The sequence below is a fragment of the Stegodyphus dumicola genome, chromosome 7 (assembly GCF_044657685.1).
Source record: "Stegodyphus dumicola isolate Sdum_Otavi_A_Nest chromosome 7, ASM4465768v1".
Taxonomy (NCBI): domain Eukaryota; kingdom Metazoa; phylum Arthropoda; class Arachnida; order Araneae; family Eresidae; genus Stegodyphus; species Stegodyphus dumicola.
Window position 1 is genome coordinate 63467675 of NC_140774.1, and position 20706 is coordinate 63488380.

The 20706-nt window shown below is 30.3% G+C and overlaps 1 protein-coding gene across 1 annotated transcript in view; it reads right to left on the reverse strand.

Moving 5' to 3' along the window:
• The window catches only part of LOC118188299 (arrestin domain-containing protein 3-like), a 65708-nt gene that overhangs the window by 39333 nt on the left and 5669 nt on the right, over window positions 1-20706 (reverse strand). The window contains exons 2-4 of the mRNA XM_035358713.2: window positions 19745-19817; window positions 15828-15975; window positions 12732-12834 (exon numbers count right to left, since the gene is read on the reverse strand). Coding sequence (XP_035214604.1) covers window positions 12732-12834; window positions 15828-15975; window positions 19745-19817 — 324 coding nt within the window. The remainder of the gene's footprint in view (window positions 1-12731; window positions 12835-15827; window positions 15976-19744; window positions 19818-20706) is intronic.

Below are 20706 nucleotides of genomic sequence, written 5' to 3' on the forward strand. Positions count from 1 at the left end.
CATCACTTTTTGATGTGAAATCAATGCTAAAAATATTTATAACCTATTAACTGTATGGGAATTTGAAATGAAAGCATTTTCACTTTCATAGATAAAAATATGATGTAACAGATGGCAAACATTCAGATATAAAAAATAAATTAAAAGAATGTATCTGCTTTCACAGCAATACTTAATTAGTGCTTTATATTTTTTAGAACTTCTACGTCTGCTTTACTTATATAGCTTACTAACTTCTAGCAAACTTGTACAATGGATCTCTGAGAAGCATGCCTGTAATTTCTCTAAATGGATAGAGACTTATGATATGTTATCTGTGATGCTTCAATATAAGCAGCAATGGATAAAGGAGAATTTCTGTCAGCTAAAGATGTAGTTCTGAGCAACAAAAAATTATAAATGCATGAGAAAATAGGCATGCCAAAAAAGAAAAGTATCACCAAATTTAACATTACATGAGAGCTTTTTATTATTCTAAAAAAATCTTCAGTGATACAAAATCATCTTCGGAAAGAGAGAATGTTGGTACATACATCATTCATATGATATTGCCATGAGGAAGAATGAGTGATGATCAGGAAGCACAGATTAAATTTAGAAGTCTTCAAATGCTCAATTTTATATTTAAAGATAACTACATAAATGTACTCTTTCATTTTACATGCCTCAAACAAATATACATGATCCAGAAAGGGTATCAAAGTATATAAGGCAATTAACCACATTTTTATTTTGATACCCATACTGACTCAAGCAAAATATATTACACGCAACATTGATAATGCTGAGCCAATATAAAATGTGATTTTGCAGCAGGCTTTAAGCTCTTTAGATAGTGCACCGGCACCGATTTTCTGGCAAACTCTACTTGCTTAAATTAGATAAGAATGTAACTAAGATAAGGAAACCTAGGACTGGGCTGAAGCCTCTTTCTTCTGGGCCTGTTAATGATTCCTGCTGAATGTATTTTCAAATTAAAAATCTGTGAACTAATATTTCCCGAATATATGTCAGATGGAAATTCTGTTTTTGTATTAGTAGAATCTATACCTAATTACAATTAGCTCAACAGACATTCAATATTTTTGAAATTAGGCAAAAGAAAAAAAAAAAAATAGTTTGCCATAGATTTTGCATTAAACTCTCTCTTAAAGTTACATGGTTTCATTCAAAATCTAAAAAGAAAATAAAGTTTCATTTTTTGCTTAATTTTAAATTTTACATAGGTATATTTCTCTTCAAATAAAAAAACTGAGATTCTTTAAAAGCTGAACTAAACATTGCATAGCTTCTGCTATGTTCGTTACTTTACTTAAGGAAGTTTTTTACCAGCCTATGATACTTGTGAATTCAGACATTTATGGTTTTCTGCTTTCAGTTTTTCTAGTGCTTAATGATAACTTTCTAATCAAAAGTATTATATCTAGACAATGAGAGTCATGTCATATATTTCAATAAAACATAAACAAATACAAATACCAAATAACGTGCTAAACTTTTTTTTTTTTTGACAAAAAAGTAGCACTATTATAACTTTTTACATGCATTAAAGCCATGCCTAATTTTGTCATCTGATTAGCAATACTTGAATTTTGAATCTACTATAGCCATGAAATGTTAATGAATATCAGTTTCCTTATACTATCATAATTCACCACTGATAATTATTAGATAGAATTAAGACACTTGCAGACTTTCAAATTTAGATAGAATTAAAACACTTCAAATCATTGCATACGAATCAGGAATATAAGACCAGAGCCAAAATTTATAATATTATTTATAGATAGTTCCATATGCTATCAAAGAAAAGACTAAAGATAGAAATAATTTCAGAAAATATACCAGGGTTTGTACATATTTCTGCACACAGAAATTAAGTACTTTTAAGGACTTTTAAGGACCATTAATGAAAAAAATTAAGGATTTATGAGCAAATGGGAACTGAATAAATTCAATTAAAAAATATTATCCATGCCTGAATTTCACTTTTGTAATACCATCCTAAAATGAAATAGATCCCTAAGTAGTATGCATTATTACTAAACATGAATTAATTAACATAATTATTAATAAGTTTGAGAATAAAATAAACTTTATGCAATTTATCAAGTAGCATTAAATATTTGACACTTATAATAGTTGGACATATTTGAAAGAAATAAGTGACATTTACGTTTTACAAACAGTTAGCTTTATGTTGATTTTTTGTCTCGTTTTGTCGCATATTTGGTCAGTCTAGAGGTTTAGTAAATAGCAGGTAGATTTTATGTATAATGGCATAGGTTAAAATAAGAAGTTAGATCATAATGAGCATGATTCTTAACCCAAAAGACTGAATGTTGTCACCACTGCTGCTTGTCTAGAGAGAGACCTGCTGATTAGAACTAACCTGAAAGGCTTGACGCAGAAACGGTTGACAAGTGTTGAAAGTTAGTCAGGCTCTGTTTGATGCAGTTAGTGTCGTAGCTTCGTGTAGAGTTCCAGAGATTGTAACCCAGTTGATATACTTTAAGGTTCCAATAAGCCATTAAAGCACCAGAGGTGATAAACTGTTTTGCATTATTTTAAATCTCACTAGATGCAAAGAATAAGTTTTACTTGGATTTTTACACTTTTTTATTTTATCTTGTGACCACAGTGAGTATTAATGAAAGGCAATAACTCACTTTAACATATAAGGATAATTTTTAAGGGGATTAAATTAGGTATTTTGATAATCTTAGTCATTATGGATTTACATGGCCACAATTAAATTTTAGTTTTTAACAATATTTGTTAAAAAAACACTATTAAAATCAAAATCTAATAACATTTCCCAGTTTAAAATACACGTCATTTATTACATTAGAATAATTACACTTTAAAAGCTACAAAACATTTATGTCTTCTAACAACAACACTCAAAAAATATTTATCCGTCATTTTAATTTGAAGCCTTCCCAAACATTTTGGCTACTTTATATCGATTTCTTTCTCTTTAAGCATCCTTTCTAACAATTAAAGATTTGTCTCACTATGCAAACCAATGCTCTCGCTAGTTTCTGCATGCTTGTCAACCTCTCCACAATGTACCTATGAGGGTTTATTTGATCTGGTAAGTTAAATAGTCTGAAACCTCCAAAAGATGTGAAGCATATTATCGCTATGTCTGAAAGTATTTACAATATCAGACAAACATTTAAATAAGCTTCTTATTTAAAAAGAACTTAGAACATAAAGACATTTTCTGATGCTAACAAAATCAATTACGGCTCACGGTGACGTAATTAAACAAGAGCAGCCTAATTCAAACTAAAAATGTGGACTAGTGGTCAAAGATTATACAATTTAATTTGGCTCAGTAACTCTATCATATGAGGAAATAGAAGTGGGAAATTATAGTAAAGGCTCAAATTATAAACTATTGGGTAATTTACATAATAATAACTGCACATATCTTTGAAGAATAATTTTCTTTATGTATTCAATTTCTTTCTTCAACATGTTTCTTTTTCATTTTAGAATGTTTGGATTTAATTAAGGATTTCTGTTATTATAAAACACACTAAATGCATTTAGAATTTATACAAAAGGCAGCTAATTTTATTTCTTTAGTAATATGAACATTCAAAAGAAATATAAAACATATATTGTAAATGCCGGTTACAGAGCTGATGTGCCAGAATTTTTAGAATTTAGTGACACACCAAACAACAAAATCTAGAAATGGCAAAACTTTTACAATTTAGAACAGACATTGGAAGCAGAACATAGAAGGGCAATAGGCAGCACAATTTAGGATCCACAGAGATTGCATCAGGTGGAAAAATGTGTACCAGCTCTGTGTATGATGCATTAAGATATATTAGATTAATCTTTTAAATTGTAAGTTTTCAATTTATTTATTAATAAAAACATCCCTATCTATAATGCGTGCCCATGTGATAAGATTAGAAGCGTTTTTGATATTTTCCATGCTTGTTTCTAGTGAAAAGTAGAGAAAATAAAGGGAAGATAAACATGTAAAGATTCTAGAATCAGAAGTAAAATATTCAAATATTATGTTTTCATTGTCCTTCCAGACATTCTCCAAAAAGTAAGAAATTCATTGCAAACTTTCTGTAAAATACATCCGTTACGTGTTGATACCATGGAGACAGTTTTCATTTTTTAACATATTTCTCGAATCTTCTAGAATCTTGGGTCTATAAATCTTGCCTTCAAATCCTTCTAAACTTTCCAAACTGCAATGTCTAAAATCCTAAAGAAAAATTTCCCCTACCATTTCTGTAACAGCAAAAAGATACGAAATATTTCGGGAAAAAAAAAAAAAAAAAAAGAGGAAAAAAGTATAAAATTAATTTTATAGAGAAAACTGATGTCCATTATGAGAATTTTGAATAATCCGAGACAATTAATTACATGGGGAAAAACTCTTACTATGAAAAAATTAAAAACAAGATATTGTTAATTAATTACATAGCTAATTTTGCTTTTGCTAAGAGCTGTTTCGTAAATTGTGCATTATAGCATTATACCTTATTTATTTTTCAGATTAAAAATATTGTATAATAAGTTGCCAAAATGAAACTTTATAATATGACAGCAAAAAATAATAATGTTTTATTTTATTCTTATATTTTAAACATAATTTCAATATATTACCATTATTTTAATGAAATTTATCAATGTTACAATGTTTTAAAAAAAATCGTCGAAAAATTCTCAGATCTCGGAATTAAAAATTTTCTATAGAAACTAATCTTAAAATCGCCAAAATGTTGATAAGTTGCCAAATTTAGAACCGTTTAATGAAAAAATTCACATCCCCAAAGCGAGAAGTTATTTAAGAGCTCTTTATTAGAAAAAATTAATTTCAAAATGCTTATGTTTCACTTCTTGCTTAGAAATCCAAGTATCCCATCATTTCTATTAGAAATAGAAACAAATTATAAACCATGAACCCATTCAAAAGATAACCATATATGTCAGTGAATCGTCAAAAATATTCCTCCAAAATGCTAATTCTCACTCAAAATGGCAGACGTAAAAACAGACAGAAATTTCAGATGATTAAAATTAAGGACCTTCTACCGATTTTGGCCAAAATTAAGGACTTTTAAGGACCAAAAATCGATTCCAAAAAATCTAAGGACTTTTAAGGAATCTTAAGGATTGTACGAACCCTGTATACATTTTCCTAAATGGAATATTAAATGAAGTTAAGATAGAACTGTTTAACAAAAACGTTTGACTGCAAATGTACAAGAAAATGTAGCAGATGTAAATATAATTAACTTTGATTGTTATTAACCTTTTCGGGATGGCGCACCTTTGTTTAAGACGCTCGTGTGGGACAGAAGAGAATCGAAGGCAGTCACCGTACAGGACGGAGGTTTTGCATCGCTAAGCCTAATTTTATAACAAAAATCAGAAAAATAAAAGTTTCGCTTCTAGCATCGTAATTTTTGGTATCATTTTAGATTATTACTTGAGCTCTTATACATGTTAAAATTAGCCCTTAAAACATTTTTTTCTTTATTTTACATGAAAATATACTTAAAAAATTGCTTATCTTCTAAAATAATTTTCGGAAGTGCTATTCAAATTATTACAAAGTTTTAATTGATAAAATCCATCAAAAGTTTAAAATTAATAAAAAGAACACAATAAAGACTATTTACAGTAAGAAGTAACAAAATTTAAAATGAAAACAAGTGTGGTAAATCTCGAAGCACAGAGAAGTATCACTCTGTAACTCTTAGAAAAAGTATCACTTTTTAACTCTTTAGAAAATGAATCAGTATTCTCATTTGCGTTCGTAAATGGTTCTCTAACCATACTAGGGTATTCTTCCTCTGATAAATAGCGCCTTCCCACCATAATAGACTAGAGGTGAGGCTTTCCTAAATAAAAAAAGAAGGAACGGAAATATATCTGAAGGCAATGCAAAACGTAAAAAAACTCCGCACAGTAACCCTAAAAGACCGTACATAGTAGAGGAAAAAATAGAATAAAAAAAGGAATTGGATATAAATCAGATACGAGAATGTTTTCATTAGCATGCAGCGATTTAAAGAGCCCACCTCTGTTTACGCTTTCCCTCCGCCCCCCCCACCCTCGAACAGCTGATGAGTAAAATACCAAAGTCAAGCAGAATATATCAAACTCAAGATCAGGAACCTAAAACTGTGTTCATTTCAAAAGTAATGGACACAGGATGCCATCTAGTGGCCTTCAGAAAAACGTTCCACCTTAAAATACGTATACGCATCACCCATCCTCTGAATGCGATCTTTACCGATGTGTGGATGGGACACCTGGCTGTAAGAGACGTTCTTAGAGAATGCGTATATGGGATGCCCGTCCTGAAAGGGTTAATGATGTCCATAATTGATAAATCAGCAACTATCTATTAAATGAAAGGCACACAGACCCCAGCCCCTCTACCCTTACCTCTCTTTTCTACCAGCCTCTACCATATAATATGATAGGTCTAAAAAGAGTTTTATAAAGATTTATTATTGGCTTAAAGTTTAATAATTTAGACACTAAGAAATTCTTCAAACCATGATAACATCTAGTAGCTCTAAATAAGCTATTGTGAATTTCAAGTTTAATATTATTATCATTAGAGATGATAGTACTGAGATACATAAACTAAGAAAAAACTACTTTCAGCCATAAGGCTCAGTACTTATCACTAGAATGATTCCACAATCCAAAATCTATATGAAGGTTGTAGTGCATAAGGTGGTACAGTTGCTTCATTAATATTTAAAATTAATTTGGTAAAATTAATTTTGCATTTTTCTCATTTGTGATTTTAAACTTTAATTAAAACAGTCATTCTTTTATGAAGCTGCATGCATATATTTAGATTCTGAACTAATACTCACATATGCTGTCAGATGGCCTTCTATTAATTGATAAGTGCCAAACAGTTTAATTAACATGTTGTTTTGAAATCCACTGATACTGACTGATTATTACTACAGTTAAAAGTTGTTAATCCGGACTCGTCGGGACTTCGACGATTCCGGATTATCGATTTTTCCAGATTATAGATCATCAGTTTAAATCTCGTAAGATGGCATGTAGAAATTCTAAAAATATGAAACCGTAATTTATGAAATAAAGAACAATTATGATCTAAAGGGTATCAAAATTTACAAAAAAAAAAGCTTAATATTTATTTGTTTACTTTATTAAACATTTCTTTCAATGTAAGTTGTTTAAGTTGCTTCGTTTTATGTGATAATACTTTCTCTTTAATTCTATAAACAGACATAATTTCTTGTTCAGTTACAAAGTTCCTCCATTCAAGTCCCAGTGCCGAGAATACTGACTAACTTGTCAATCGAAATTTTTTCGTTTTCACTAACCTCTCTGTCACCTTCTTCATGTCTTTATCCATTTTTTGCAACAATTCCACTTTTTGTTTGATGAACATCTAAACATACTTTCGTATTGTAGATCCTTCGGGAGCTCCAGTATCGGAAATTCTATTTGACATAATCGAAAGTTCAAGTTTGCTTTTATAAAATTGCTCTTACAGTCTGCAAAAAATAATAAGCCGCATCCAATTCGAAGATTAAGGAACAATGCAATCATCAATATTAACTGAAATAGATAATTAGATAATTTTAGCTTATACCGTCCGTTATACATTAAACGCGCATGCGAAAACGTATTCTGTGTTCGCTTTAGTTTTCCACATGCGAATTTTGATCTGAGGTCAATCAGCGGTAAGCTAACGTGGTTGCCGCTGATGTCAAGATCGGCGGATTGGCCGAGTATTATATATATGTAAGCCGGTATCGGCGAATGTTCTGGTTCTCTTGTGTTATTATGAGTTAGCATAATGCTAGTTTGCTTTCAATCAAATGATTTTTAAACGTAAAGGCTACTTGGTCAGCTTATTTTATTTTATTTATGGAATAAAGCATGAATTTTATTTAGATTAGTCTTAGCTTTATTTAAGGGAAGCAAAATATGCTTTGCCTTTATCACCACTGCCAACATCGTTATGGGCACAGCGCCAACAGCTAATCGGTCATCCAGTTCAACTCAGCATTGAAGGAATGTAGGTGAAGAGGGCCGTTTTCCACGAAAAGAAGCTGACCTGTCTTAGAAGTTTGTTCAAGTCATTGTGCTCACACTTAATTGAAGACACGCTTACCTTGCTGTCTTCTAAATGTCATTACTACCTGAAGGTTTTGAGCTGTTAAACCATGACAACTGGGATCGATGGAAAGTCAACATGAAAATGCTGTTACTGGATAGAAATTGTTGGAGCTTCATAGAGAACAAAGAAGAAGAATTAGATAAAAGTGCAACAAGGCGTGAAAAGCAGGAGTTCACACTGAGAGAGAACAGAGCCTTCAATACATTATATTACAGAATTAAAACTGAGTTCAGGCGGTTCAGTTGGTGGTACAGTACAAGAATGTTCAAGTGGTAAGGAAGCATGAGAAGTTCTACAGAAGCAATTCGAACCCAAAACAAGAGCAAGGATAATTCAGTTACTGGATGAATTTTTTAGTATTAGATATATGCCAAATGAAGAAATAGGATTATTCATCGCCAGGATAAGAATGACTGCAAAGAAGTTGGCTGAAACTGGTCACAACTTGGCAGATCTTTTTAAAGGATTTCAGGCAATAAGGAGATTACCCCCGGAATACTTCGGCATTGTACAGTTGATCTATAGGTGGAAGGACGAAGATTTTACGCTGGAAAGAATTGCTGAAGAGCTGTTAAGGAAAGAAAGCCGACTTCGCCAGGTAAATTCCAATTTAGAAGACAGCAAGGTAAGCGTGTTTAATACTATTAGTTTAAATGCGGGGAAAGATAAAGTTGAAAATAAAACTAAATCTAAGAAAAAGATGGGGAATATCAGAATAGGACCTTGTTTCAGATGTCATAAATTTGGGCACTTAATCACTCAATGTAAAGAAAATGTAAGTAAAAATCAGAAGTTTAAAATAGACGATAAAATTGGAAAGTTTAAAGGTACAGAATTAATGTTAGTAGAAAATTATGTAACAACAACAGATAAAGGAGGTAATGCAGATAAATTTAATTGGGTCGCAGATACTGCAGCTATAACTCATTTCTGTAATAACAGAAATTTAATGACAAATTTTGAAGAAATAAACGATATACGTATGTCTTTAGCTGTAGGAAATAGTGAAAGTAAAGAACTAGGAAAGGGTACCGTCAAATTTGCAGTAAAAGTAGGCAATCGAATAAATTGGATCGAGTTAGATAATGTCTTATATAATCCAAATCTAAGAAGAAATTTACTATCGGGAGCAAGGTTAGAAAAGGCAGGTGCTCATTTTGTGATTTCAAAAGGGAACATGTGGATATATTTTAATAATTGGGATAGATTATGCTACGCTAAACGATATGACGGACTTTATCACGTAAAACCATTTAGATATGCAACAGGTAAAAGGGAAGCTGGTTACGGTACAGAAATTGGAAAGTTAAATAAAGTAGACGATGCAATGCTGTGGCATCAGAGATTTAGCCACGTAAATTTTGATTATATTAAGAAAACTAGTAAGAATCAAAGCATGAAAGGGTTACCAGAAATTGAAAAACCAATGGAGAGATGCGAACCGTGTATTATTGCTAAATCTAGTAGAATAACTTTTAAAACTGTTCCGAAGAGATCAGATAAACCATTGCAGTTGGTTTATTTAGACATTTGTGGCCCACTACCAGTTCCATCTAAGGGTGGGAGTAAATATTTTCTTGCTATTGTGGATGATTATAGTAGATTAGTAATTTTTCATACAATAAAGGTATGAAAAATAAAAATGAATCGTTCTACAACTTTAAGAATTATCATAGGCAAATGGAAAGACTGACGAATAGAAAATTAATAAGTATACGCACCAATAACGGTGGGGAATTCTGTAACAGGCAATTCGAACGGTACTTAGCCGAAAATAGAATTAGCGTTGAACACACAAACGTGTACACCCCAGAAGCGAACGGTGTGTGTGAACGTTTTAACCAAACGGCATTAGACGCAATTAAAGCTATGCTTAATGATGGTAAAATGGGAAAAGAATGGTGGGCAGAAGCTCTTGGCTGTTTCGTACATGCGTGGAACAGAGTATGTCATAAAAGCAACCGAATCCCTTATGAAATGTTCCTAAATAGAAAACCCAGTGTTGTTTATTTTAAAATATTTGGTTGTAAAGCCTATGTTGGCATACCAAAACAGATTAGAAATAAATTAAAAATGAGGTGCAAAGAAGGAATCATGGTAGGATATGCAAAGGAAACTAGGAGTTATAGGATATGGCTGCCAGAAGAACGCAGATTAATTGAATGTTATTGAATGTTATATATTATTATGTAAAGGGAACAGACACCCGTTTTAGATCGTATAATGATATTGAAAAGTATTCTGAGGCAAAAAATATTAAATTTGAAAAAGATAAATTCGATTTTAGTTACAAAAACGAATACTCCGGGAAAGTTAATTTCATAGAACAGGAGACTAGCTCCGTGTCTGAAGAGGCAAATTCCGTAGAAATTGTTATCTCACAAAATTTTAAAGCAGCACGAAAATCAGTAAATGCCGAAGAATGGGATAAGGCAATGAAAGAAGAAATTGACACAATGAAGAAAAGAAAGGTTTGGGAATTAGTCGAAAAGCCAGAAAATAAAATTATGATAGGAAACAAATGGGTCTATACGCTAAAAAGAAATGAAAAGAATCAAGTGGTTAGATACAAAGCACATTTAATAGCACAGGGATTCAGGCAGAAAAGAGGTGAAGATTTTGATGACGTTTACAGTCCTGTAGTAAATTTTTCAATCATAAGAATATTTTTCACTATCCTGGTATGTTTATATGGATGGACTAATTGTCAGTTAGATGTAAAGAATGCATATTTATATGCAAACCTAAATGAGAAATATATATGACCCAACCAGAGGGATTTATCGAAGAGGAAAATAAAGTGTGTTTATTACACAAGGCCATTTACGGTCTACATCAAAGCGGCCGTGAATGGTTTTGTGAATTTGAAAGTACTTTAGAAAATCTTTATTTTAAGAAAATACAATGGTGTAATTGTGTTTATAAGAGTTCAAATGTAATTCTCTTGTTATATGTAGATGATATTGTGATTTTTAGTAAAGATCAATATAGTATAGATAAAATAATTTCACAGCTGAGTAAGTTTTTTGATCTTGAAGTATTAGGCAAAACTAAAACATTACTTGGAATTGAATTCTTAGAGAATGAGAATGGGGTTTTTATACATCAGCAAAAATATATCGAAGAAATTTTTGAAAAATTTAAACATTTCCAGATACCAATAACTTTACTTCCCATAGCTAAAGGCACTATTCTTACAAAATTAGACTGTCCATCTACAAGTGCAGAAATTGCGGAAATGCATACATTACCCTTTAGAAATCTGTTAGGATGTTTAGTTTTTGTAGCTAACAGGATAAGGCCTGATATTACATATGCAGTGAATATCTTATCACAATTTCAGGAGAATCCTGGAATTAGGCATTGGGAAGCATTGTTGAAATTGCTTGGTTATCTCAATAGTACTAAATTATACAAGTTAAACTTATCGAAGATTAAACATCTAAATTTATATTGTTATTCAGATGCTGATTATGCAAGTAATAGAGATGACCGCGTGTCCATGGAAGGATTTACATTATATTTAGATGAAGTACTGGTAATTTGGAAAACTGTTAAACAAAAGTGTGTAAGTTTATCAACCATGGAAGCGGAGTATATCGCCTTATCTGAAACAGCGAAGGAATTAATGTGGACGAAAAATGTCTTACAAGATGAAATTTTAAAGTTTAATTTAAGAGAGTGTAAACTATTTTGTGATAACAAGTTTGCCATTGATTTTTCTAGATCGCCAATAGAAAATCGCCGAACTGTTATATGTGTTGAAAATGTTGAAAATAATACAGTCTTTTAGGCTACACTTTCAATTTGGTAATAAAAAAGCCTTCATTAAAAAGCAAAACAATTTTGAAAAAAATATATTTTCTTGTTATAGCAATGTATATAATTCAGAATTCATTTATTACACTGCTTTTTTGGTTTTTACTATAACTCATTAATTGTTTTTTTAGTTTTTGTTATAATTATCTCTACTATAACTCTTTAATTATGACTCACATGCCACTCAAAATCAAATAAAAAATTTAATAATATACAAATTAAAAAGATTTCATAATTTTAAATGAATCAAATATGGGTCTTGAAATGTTGAAATGCAATAAAAAAAATTTCCAAGTTTTATTTTTAAAAATCCTACATATTTACTTATATTTCAAAATAAAAAGAATTTCATATTGTATCGGCTCAACAATTTTACTTTATGACGTTGCAAGGAATTCAGTTATCCTCAAATGTGGGACATACATTAAAAATTGTTATAAAAAACTTTCATAATCACTTCAGTTCACAATATCATAACTCTATAAACTCTAAAAAATAGTAAGTTTGTGAATTTCTGAAAATAAATAATCATAATAATTATTTATTTTCCAAGATTCAGGGCACTGCAGGCCATGGCCCACTAGGGCTGTTGTGCCATTGAGTTTAGTTTATTAATTATTTATTTCCAGAATACTTTCATAAATTCCCAAATGAATGATAAAATAAAAATAAACGTTAAAGGCATAACAATAACTCAGATGTTATAAATTTTACATTTAAAAATATATCTGGATTATATTACCAGGACAATATCCTTTCCGATCAGTCCGAGCATACAAAGAAATAGGCCCTGAAGTACAACACCAACAACACAATACTTTTTCCATATTATTCTCTACAGGTACCTTCAATTAAATAAATAAAAGAATAAATATAAATGATAAACTAGTATAACACCTTACAAAAAAAATTAATGCAGAAATATTTCATGAATGATTAATCAGTACAAAAATATGCTTAAAAGGCCAACTATAACTTTTTGTCAGAATTTTCACAGCACTGCCTCTGTACTATAAAACAAGCACTTCCTCTTCAGTTGTACTACAGCCTATCACAGGAAAAGGCTTGCTCTATGTTCCACCAATAACTGATTTTTAGAGTCCTGGGATCTGCCTAAATACAGCCTATCCATCTGGTGTGAAGCCTTCCTTTTTTCCTGGTATTTTCTACACTTGCAAAGCTCACTTTTTTAACAGGGTTCAAGCTGTCACAACTAATAATATGTCCAAGCCACCTGATACAATAAGATCTGATGACTCAGATAATATTAGGTTGTTTGTGTCTTCTACATATTTCATGGCTAAGCAAAATTCTCCATCTATTATTTTCTCTAACTCAGCCACATATTTCCTGCAATATTTTTCTTTCAAAGCTTAGAAGTCTTTCTTCATCTGTTTTCGTTAATGGCCAACATTCACTACCATATAATATGATAGGTCTAATAAAGAGTTTTATAAAGATTTATTATTGTCATAAAGTTTAATAATTTAGACACTAAGTAATTCTTCAAGCCATGATAACATCTATTAGCTCTAAATAAGCTATTGTGAATTTCAAGTTTAATATTATTATCATTAGAGATGACAGAACCGAGATACGTAAACTGAGAAATGCCCTCAAAAGTAGAAGGCTTTATTTGTAGTGGGAGGGGATTAAGTACTCTACTAGTTACTGCCATAAATTTTGTTTTACACTCATTAATGATAAGTCCAGTATCTCTGGCTGCAGACTCTAGAGAAATAAGTCTCCACAACTGCCTGTTTATGCTAAAAAATATTAAGTTTGTGAATTTATGAAAATAAATGTTGATGCCATCAGAGTACGATAGTAACTGTATAGATCTCCAAAATATGATGCCTCTAGTTATAATTCTGACATCTCTTTTCAAAGGCGATATTAAAAAACATGAATGCGAAGACATCACCCTGTCTCAACCCCCTTTCAGTGTAGAATGCCTCTGAGAAATTAGACATGATTTTAACTCTGCACCTCTTTAATGTCATTCTTGATAGATCAATCAATTTTCTAGGAAATCCGAATTCCAGCCTAACTTCAAACAGCTCTTCATGATATATACTGTCATAAGCAGCTTTAAAATTTACAAAAAGATGAAAGGTATATAAGACATTATGTTCAATAGTTTTTTTTTTTTTTTTTTTTTTTTCCCAAAATTTGTCTAACAGAATGTATTTGATGAATAATGGATTTTCCAGCTTGAAATCTACATTGGTAGTACCAATAACTGTAGAAGCAAACGGTAATGACATATTATGTAAAATATGAGAGAAGATTTTAAATGTCACATTTAAGAGGATGATACCTTGATAGATGCAACATTTGAATCTGTCTTCTTTTTTAAAATTGGGACAAATGGATTTTCATTCAAAGGGCATCTGCTGCATAGTCCAAACATTAAGTATAATCTTATGAATATCAGTTCAGGTAGATCAATATAATTAATAAGTTCTACCTTGATACGATCTGGGCCTGCAGCCCTGTTGTTATTTAGATCCTCAACAGCCTTCTTCACTTCACATAAAGATGGTTCTTCAAGTTCCAGAGTTCAATCATTTTCAACAACATTCAAATCAATAGTTAGATCAGCCTCCTTCCTTGGAAGATCACTTCCACAGAAATCTCCAAAGAACTCTCTCCATCTTTTTAGCACTTCAGCTCAATCACTTGCAAGCTGGTTGTCACCTTTTCTACACGTAATAGTCCAGGGAAAGGCAAAGTGAGATAGAGCACTGATTTTTTGGTAAAATTTTTTTGATTCTTTATTTGTTTTTGATTTTTCTATCTAACGAAACTGTTCCTTCATATATGTTTTCCTTTTCATATGAAAGTTTTTTTTTTTTTTTTTTTTTTTTTGTCTTTTCAACTTTTTATAATTTTCCTCTGCTCCTCTAATATAGTGTTTTCGAACCATTAAGTTTATAAGCTTTGTTTTTTTTTTTTTTCCTCAGTAATTTTTGCACAATCACAATCATATCATCCATGCCTTTTATTCCTTTTCAGTTCTGGTATAACTTCCCTTGCAGTGTCATTAACTATTTTTTCAATCTGTTTCCAGGAGAAATCACCATTCTGTAAATCATCACATTTCAGTAATCCTTCTTTTAATTTATTTCTATAATCTTTCATTGTCACTGGTTTGCACATGAGTTACCATCCAAGATTTCATCCCTTTGCTGTCTCTTCCAAAAGGTCTTACTTATCCTTCCTCTCAGTGTGGAAATCACCAGAAAGTGACCTGAGTCAACATTGGCTCCGTGATAACTGCAGACATGCAAAAAGCCACTTTCAGCATCTTAGATCCACCAAGAAATGATCAATCTCATTTAGATTTTTTTCCATGTATATTTTTATTTTCAAGGTACCTACTATAATAAGTTCACTTGCATTTGCAAAATCATTATATTCCATTATCATTAGTTTCTTCATGTAAACTGTGATTATTCAGAGTATAAAACGAGTACATGCAACTATTTAATGTAGTACTGTAAAGAACTTATTACTGTTTTAAAGTTCTAAAGTTGTTTAGTAACATTGAACTTTTTGAATGAAAAAATAAAGCATAAACCCAAACTTGGTCACTTTGTTCCATCTGCATAGATTTTAGATATTTAGACCTTAGTTTTAATGTCTAAAGAAGAAGAAAGTATTAAATGAATTCTAATGATGATAATAATAATATCAGAAAGATATATTAAGTAATTTTACATCAATGAATAACATAGTTTAAATATATTTGTAATTTTTTATGAACGTTATAGGTCAGTTGATATATATATACACAAAATATAAAAAAGATTAAAAGAATTATTACAGGCATTACCAAATATTCTGTCCGATTAATATCAATAGGACAAATAACAGTGAAAGCTTTCTTGGCCTTATGATTAAATGTCCATGGTTTTTCCATTTCTGCTTTCAGCCAATATCGAATGCTACCATATTTTCCCTCAAAAGATGTAGAAATCCCCCTACAGAAAATACATATTTAAGTTTTTCCCACATCAATCACATATTAACAATTAAAAAATTCAGTAATATAAATATTTATCATTAATTTACAAATTTGCTAGTTTTGTTTGCTAAATGGTGCTTAGGATCCTTAAATTAAAAAAAATAAAAATTTTCTGAGCAATTAGGATTATTGTCAATATATTTGAGCCAAAGATATATTACAGTAATTGAATCAAGACTTATTTCTTTTTATTTTCTGATAAAATATATAAATTTTGTATCAAATATCAAATTCCGCTTTCATGCAAGAGGTTTAAGGGCAAAAAATAACATGCGCCACGGGGGGGGGGGACACTGCAAATTGAGGAATAAGAGATTAGTTTCACTTGTGAAAACTAATACAAGTAATGAAGTTTGTCCATCTCAAAACTTAAAACTTACACATTCATTATTATTTATTTAAATACAATTTTCATTTTATAAACTTACAAAATAAATTATTCTTCATAAAAAATACTCATCCAACTATATAGTAACACAATGCATTTGTTATAGAGGTGGTCCTCTACTTTTGCACAATTTGTTGTTTCGCACATTTTTTAAAGATTTTTCTTGATACTGGATAAACTGCTTGCTTCTATGCAGTAGCTTCCATGCAGTCACTCCTATGAACCATGACAGCTCCACTTACTCACATACGGCTTCCTAGAGTAGTGAAATTCTCGGAATTGTTGCAACATCAGTAGCATTCCAAGCTGCAGTGCTGGGGACCAAATGTGAAATATAGTAAAGGTCCAATTATCTGGCACTCAAATAATTGTAATGTTTTAAAAAAATTCCCCCTTCCCTAAAATTTAATAAATGAGAGATTTGTAACATGATTATAGAGCTTGTGAATTTACATTGTCGTTAAACAGTGTAATTTAGCCCCAATAATGGATAAACAAGATGTCATAACATGATCATACAAAGTTCATTTGGGTTTAATGTAAATTCGATTAATTCTTGACAAGCCAGTTTAATTTTTGTAAAGAATTCTGATTTTGCTTCACATTTTGAAAAAAAATGATTAATATTTGGGACTGCATGAAGCGAACTATTTTCAAAGTTAATTTAAAAACGTCATGATAAGCAACTTTGAAAACAGATAAACAATCGTGATATAGTGTGAAAAATATGACAAGTAATTTAAGTTTCTTATAATGTTATATACATAATTTGTATTTCTTTATTATCTAACTAAATAAAGAACAATATGCTCATTTAAACTTCTGCCAGAACGACTGCCACATCTTCCCCTCGGCAAGAACTGTTTTATAACTTTAGAGCAGAAACTTTTCTCATTAATTTAGCTTTTCTAATGTGCATTCTGTTTCTTATGTGCTGAACTATCTGGAATTCAGCATTTCTCGAGCTTTCCAGACAGTCAAGCTTTTGCTGTACATACTGTTACTGATTTTGTATTTAATTTGCTATTTTTAGTAGAATTATAATTAAAATTGTTTTATTTCTCAGTGCAATGCAGCACGTGACTTATTTGAAGCGAAAGCTATGCCGGAAAAGTAAAAATACAGGAGCACAGGCATTTAACATTTAACAAATAGATATCTCGTAATTGTAGTCTTTTGCTTTTCAGAAACCTCTAGAAATTACCATAATGTTCTTGTGCATGATTAAAAAGCTTATAAAAGCCGGAGAAACACATCTCAGTTTAGCTGTTTATTAGTTGTTTACTTAATGCTGTTATTGGTTGCATCGAATTCATGGTGAGATCAGATAAGCTTTCTCTGAGCTTTGAGTTCTATTTAACGTTTTAGTAGTTTAAAATATAACTATTGCTCGAATATCTGAGAGGAAAAATTTTAGCATTTTGTTTTATTTCTTGTGATAAGAATAAATTTTGTTGACCTTTTATCAGACTTGTGCATTCAATCTATTACAAACCCATATGCACACAACAACACAATATATTAAATAAGTTGAATCATGAACAAATAAATTGTCAAAACATACAACCTGAAACACAGGTTGTATGTTTTGACAATTTATTTGTTCATGTTTAAATATTTTGCCCTTATAAATTCATAAACATGAGAGAGAAACAAAGAAACTGCAGTGTTGATACAAACAAAGAGAAATTAAAAACTCGTTTATTTTATACAATCGAGACAAAGCTAGAAATAATTAGACATTTTCAAAGTGGTGAACCAACTTCCTATACATTATTTACATCCTAAACCAATATACTCTTCAGCAATTGGTTGATCATAAAATTAGTTAAGTCCAAATAAATCCACTTTTTAATTGCATGAAGAGTGTATAATACCAGAAGTGACTGTTAGTGCATCTGAAATAATTGCAGTCACTGAAATACACTCATAATAAAATATTAGCACAATTATAAATTAAAAATTAATTTTACATGGATTAAAAACATACATTTACAAAATAAATTAAATATTTGCAAAATTCATCCTAACTTAAAGTAATAAACAAAATCAGAAATGAAATTCATTAATTTTCCAATGCTATGTATATAAACTTTTAAACACTGGATTTTTTCCACCGTTAATTCTGATTAAATTATAAGTCATGAGTAACAGCTTTGTTTTAAAAAATATTACAAATAAATTCTGGAATGGAAGTTACTGTTTATAAAATAGCAATGAAGGAGCAGTTATTTCTATCCTATTAAATATAATATATACAATTACCTATTATATACAATTGTTGAACAATCACCTCTGTAATATTACGACAGTTGGTAAATTTGAAAAGTCAAAAAAGCAGTTTTTGAGACTTTTGATGAAAATCATTGACCTTTTAATATATGCATATACAATACAAGTTAAATGTAATTTTTTATTACAATTGAAGAGTAAAATAAAAAAAAAAAAAAAAAAAGTCATTTAGAATATTTAAACAAAACATTACTAGAAAAAGGACTAGATTTGTTTTAATTCAGGAATTTGCAAGTCAACTGAAGAAATATCTCTGCTCATTTTTTGTTTTTTTACACCAAAATTTTAATTTGTGCCTGTTCTTTTTTTTTTTTTTTTTTTTTTTTTTTTTATCATCTTGATATGAAATGGCCAGTTTTTTTAATTCCCTGACTTTTCCCTGTACCATGACAATCCTGAAACGTTTTATGGAAAATTGAGGGTAATGTGAAACAGTAATTCAACAGCAAATTAAATCTTGACTCCCTCCTTTCATAAAATATTGTAAATAAATCAAAATATCTATCATAACTGCTGAATAACTATCATAACTGCTGCTATCTATCATAACTGCAAAATATCTATCATAACATGTAATACTGTAAAGGTTCAAAACTGTTATTTCACATTTCACAGAAGAATATATATTTACCTTTTGGGGGGGAAACTAAAATGATATTAAGAATTTGAGTTTTTGTTTAGTCTTTCGAATGTTCTAAAAAACAAAAACAAATAAAAAAAAGCAAAATTCTGCATTACCAAAGAGGGGATGAAGAAAATTACAGAGTGCAAATGTAAGATGTCATTTTTACCATGAAATGTTACAATCTCCTAAAAATCTTTCTTTTGCAACAATTTAGCAATAAGCCTTAGTTTTACATCAGCACTCTGGCACAAAACTTGCAGTTTTTGATATTATTTTGTAATAATTTGGTGCAGCATAAACTATTAAGTAATCATAATACTGAATTTTTGAATTGTCCATGCATCCCAATAAATCATTTTTAGTACCATGGTGCCATTCAGACTAGCAGATAAACTTTCAATTAAATAACAGAAATCTTACCCAGATGGTAACTGAAAAGAAAAATGAAACTCATGATGACCTTCAGTCAAAACATCTCGACCATCTCCAGTCTCTAAAAATATAAAATGTTACACAATTTACAATCACACAAAGTTAAACTAAAAATTGAAAAATACAAACAGCAAATGATACACAACCTGTTACTTACATAACATCAACTGCTGCACAAACACGAAAATAAGAGTCCAAAAAGCAATTTTTGCAACTTAAATATATCTTGAGATTTTATTAGAAATTTAAAAATTTAAATACACAACTACACTCGGTTCAGAAAATAAAATTAATCACTTACAATTTAAGATGTAAAAGAATTCAAAAATACTTAAAGAGGTTAGGATTTTTAGAAATGAACAATACTTGGAAAATTCCCTATCCCTTGGCCGTGAATGGAATCCGAGTCTTTGGTGTAGGATTCCCATTCATCACTTTTTTCAACTGAACAATTCTATCTTTAATAAAATGCTTCACTATCCTGAATTTTTTCTAACAAAATTCCTGAATTATATTTCTTTAATTCCCCTTCCTGAACAACACTAGAAGTAACAGACTGTACTTTGTTTTTAGTATTACAATGTAACACTTCTGATGATTAATTCATGAACTCCTATACCAGTTTTTGTATTAGGATACTAGCAATACTTATACTAATGGTTTTTTTTTTTTTTTTTTTCTTTCTTTCTTTCTGAAATTTTTCCAAGTTCCTGTTCATAGTAGTATCTTCCCAATCAGTCAGATATCTCTTCTTCAATAAATCTAGAGAAGAATCAGTCACTATAGTAAAAGGGTTAGTATTTTTCAAGCACTAATGCTTCATGTAGATATTTTATTCTAGTTAATATTAGTAGAACAACATTAGCAACAGTGGCGTTCAGCAATAATAATTTTGACTTTCTCAAAGCAATGTGCAAATTCTCAATTGTTTATTTTATTTCCAATTTTAA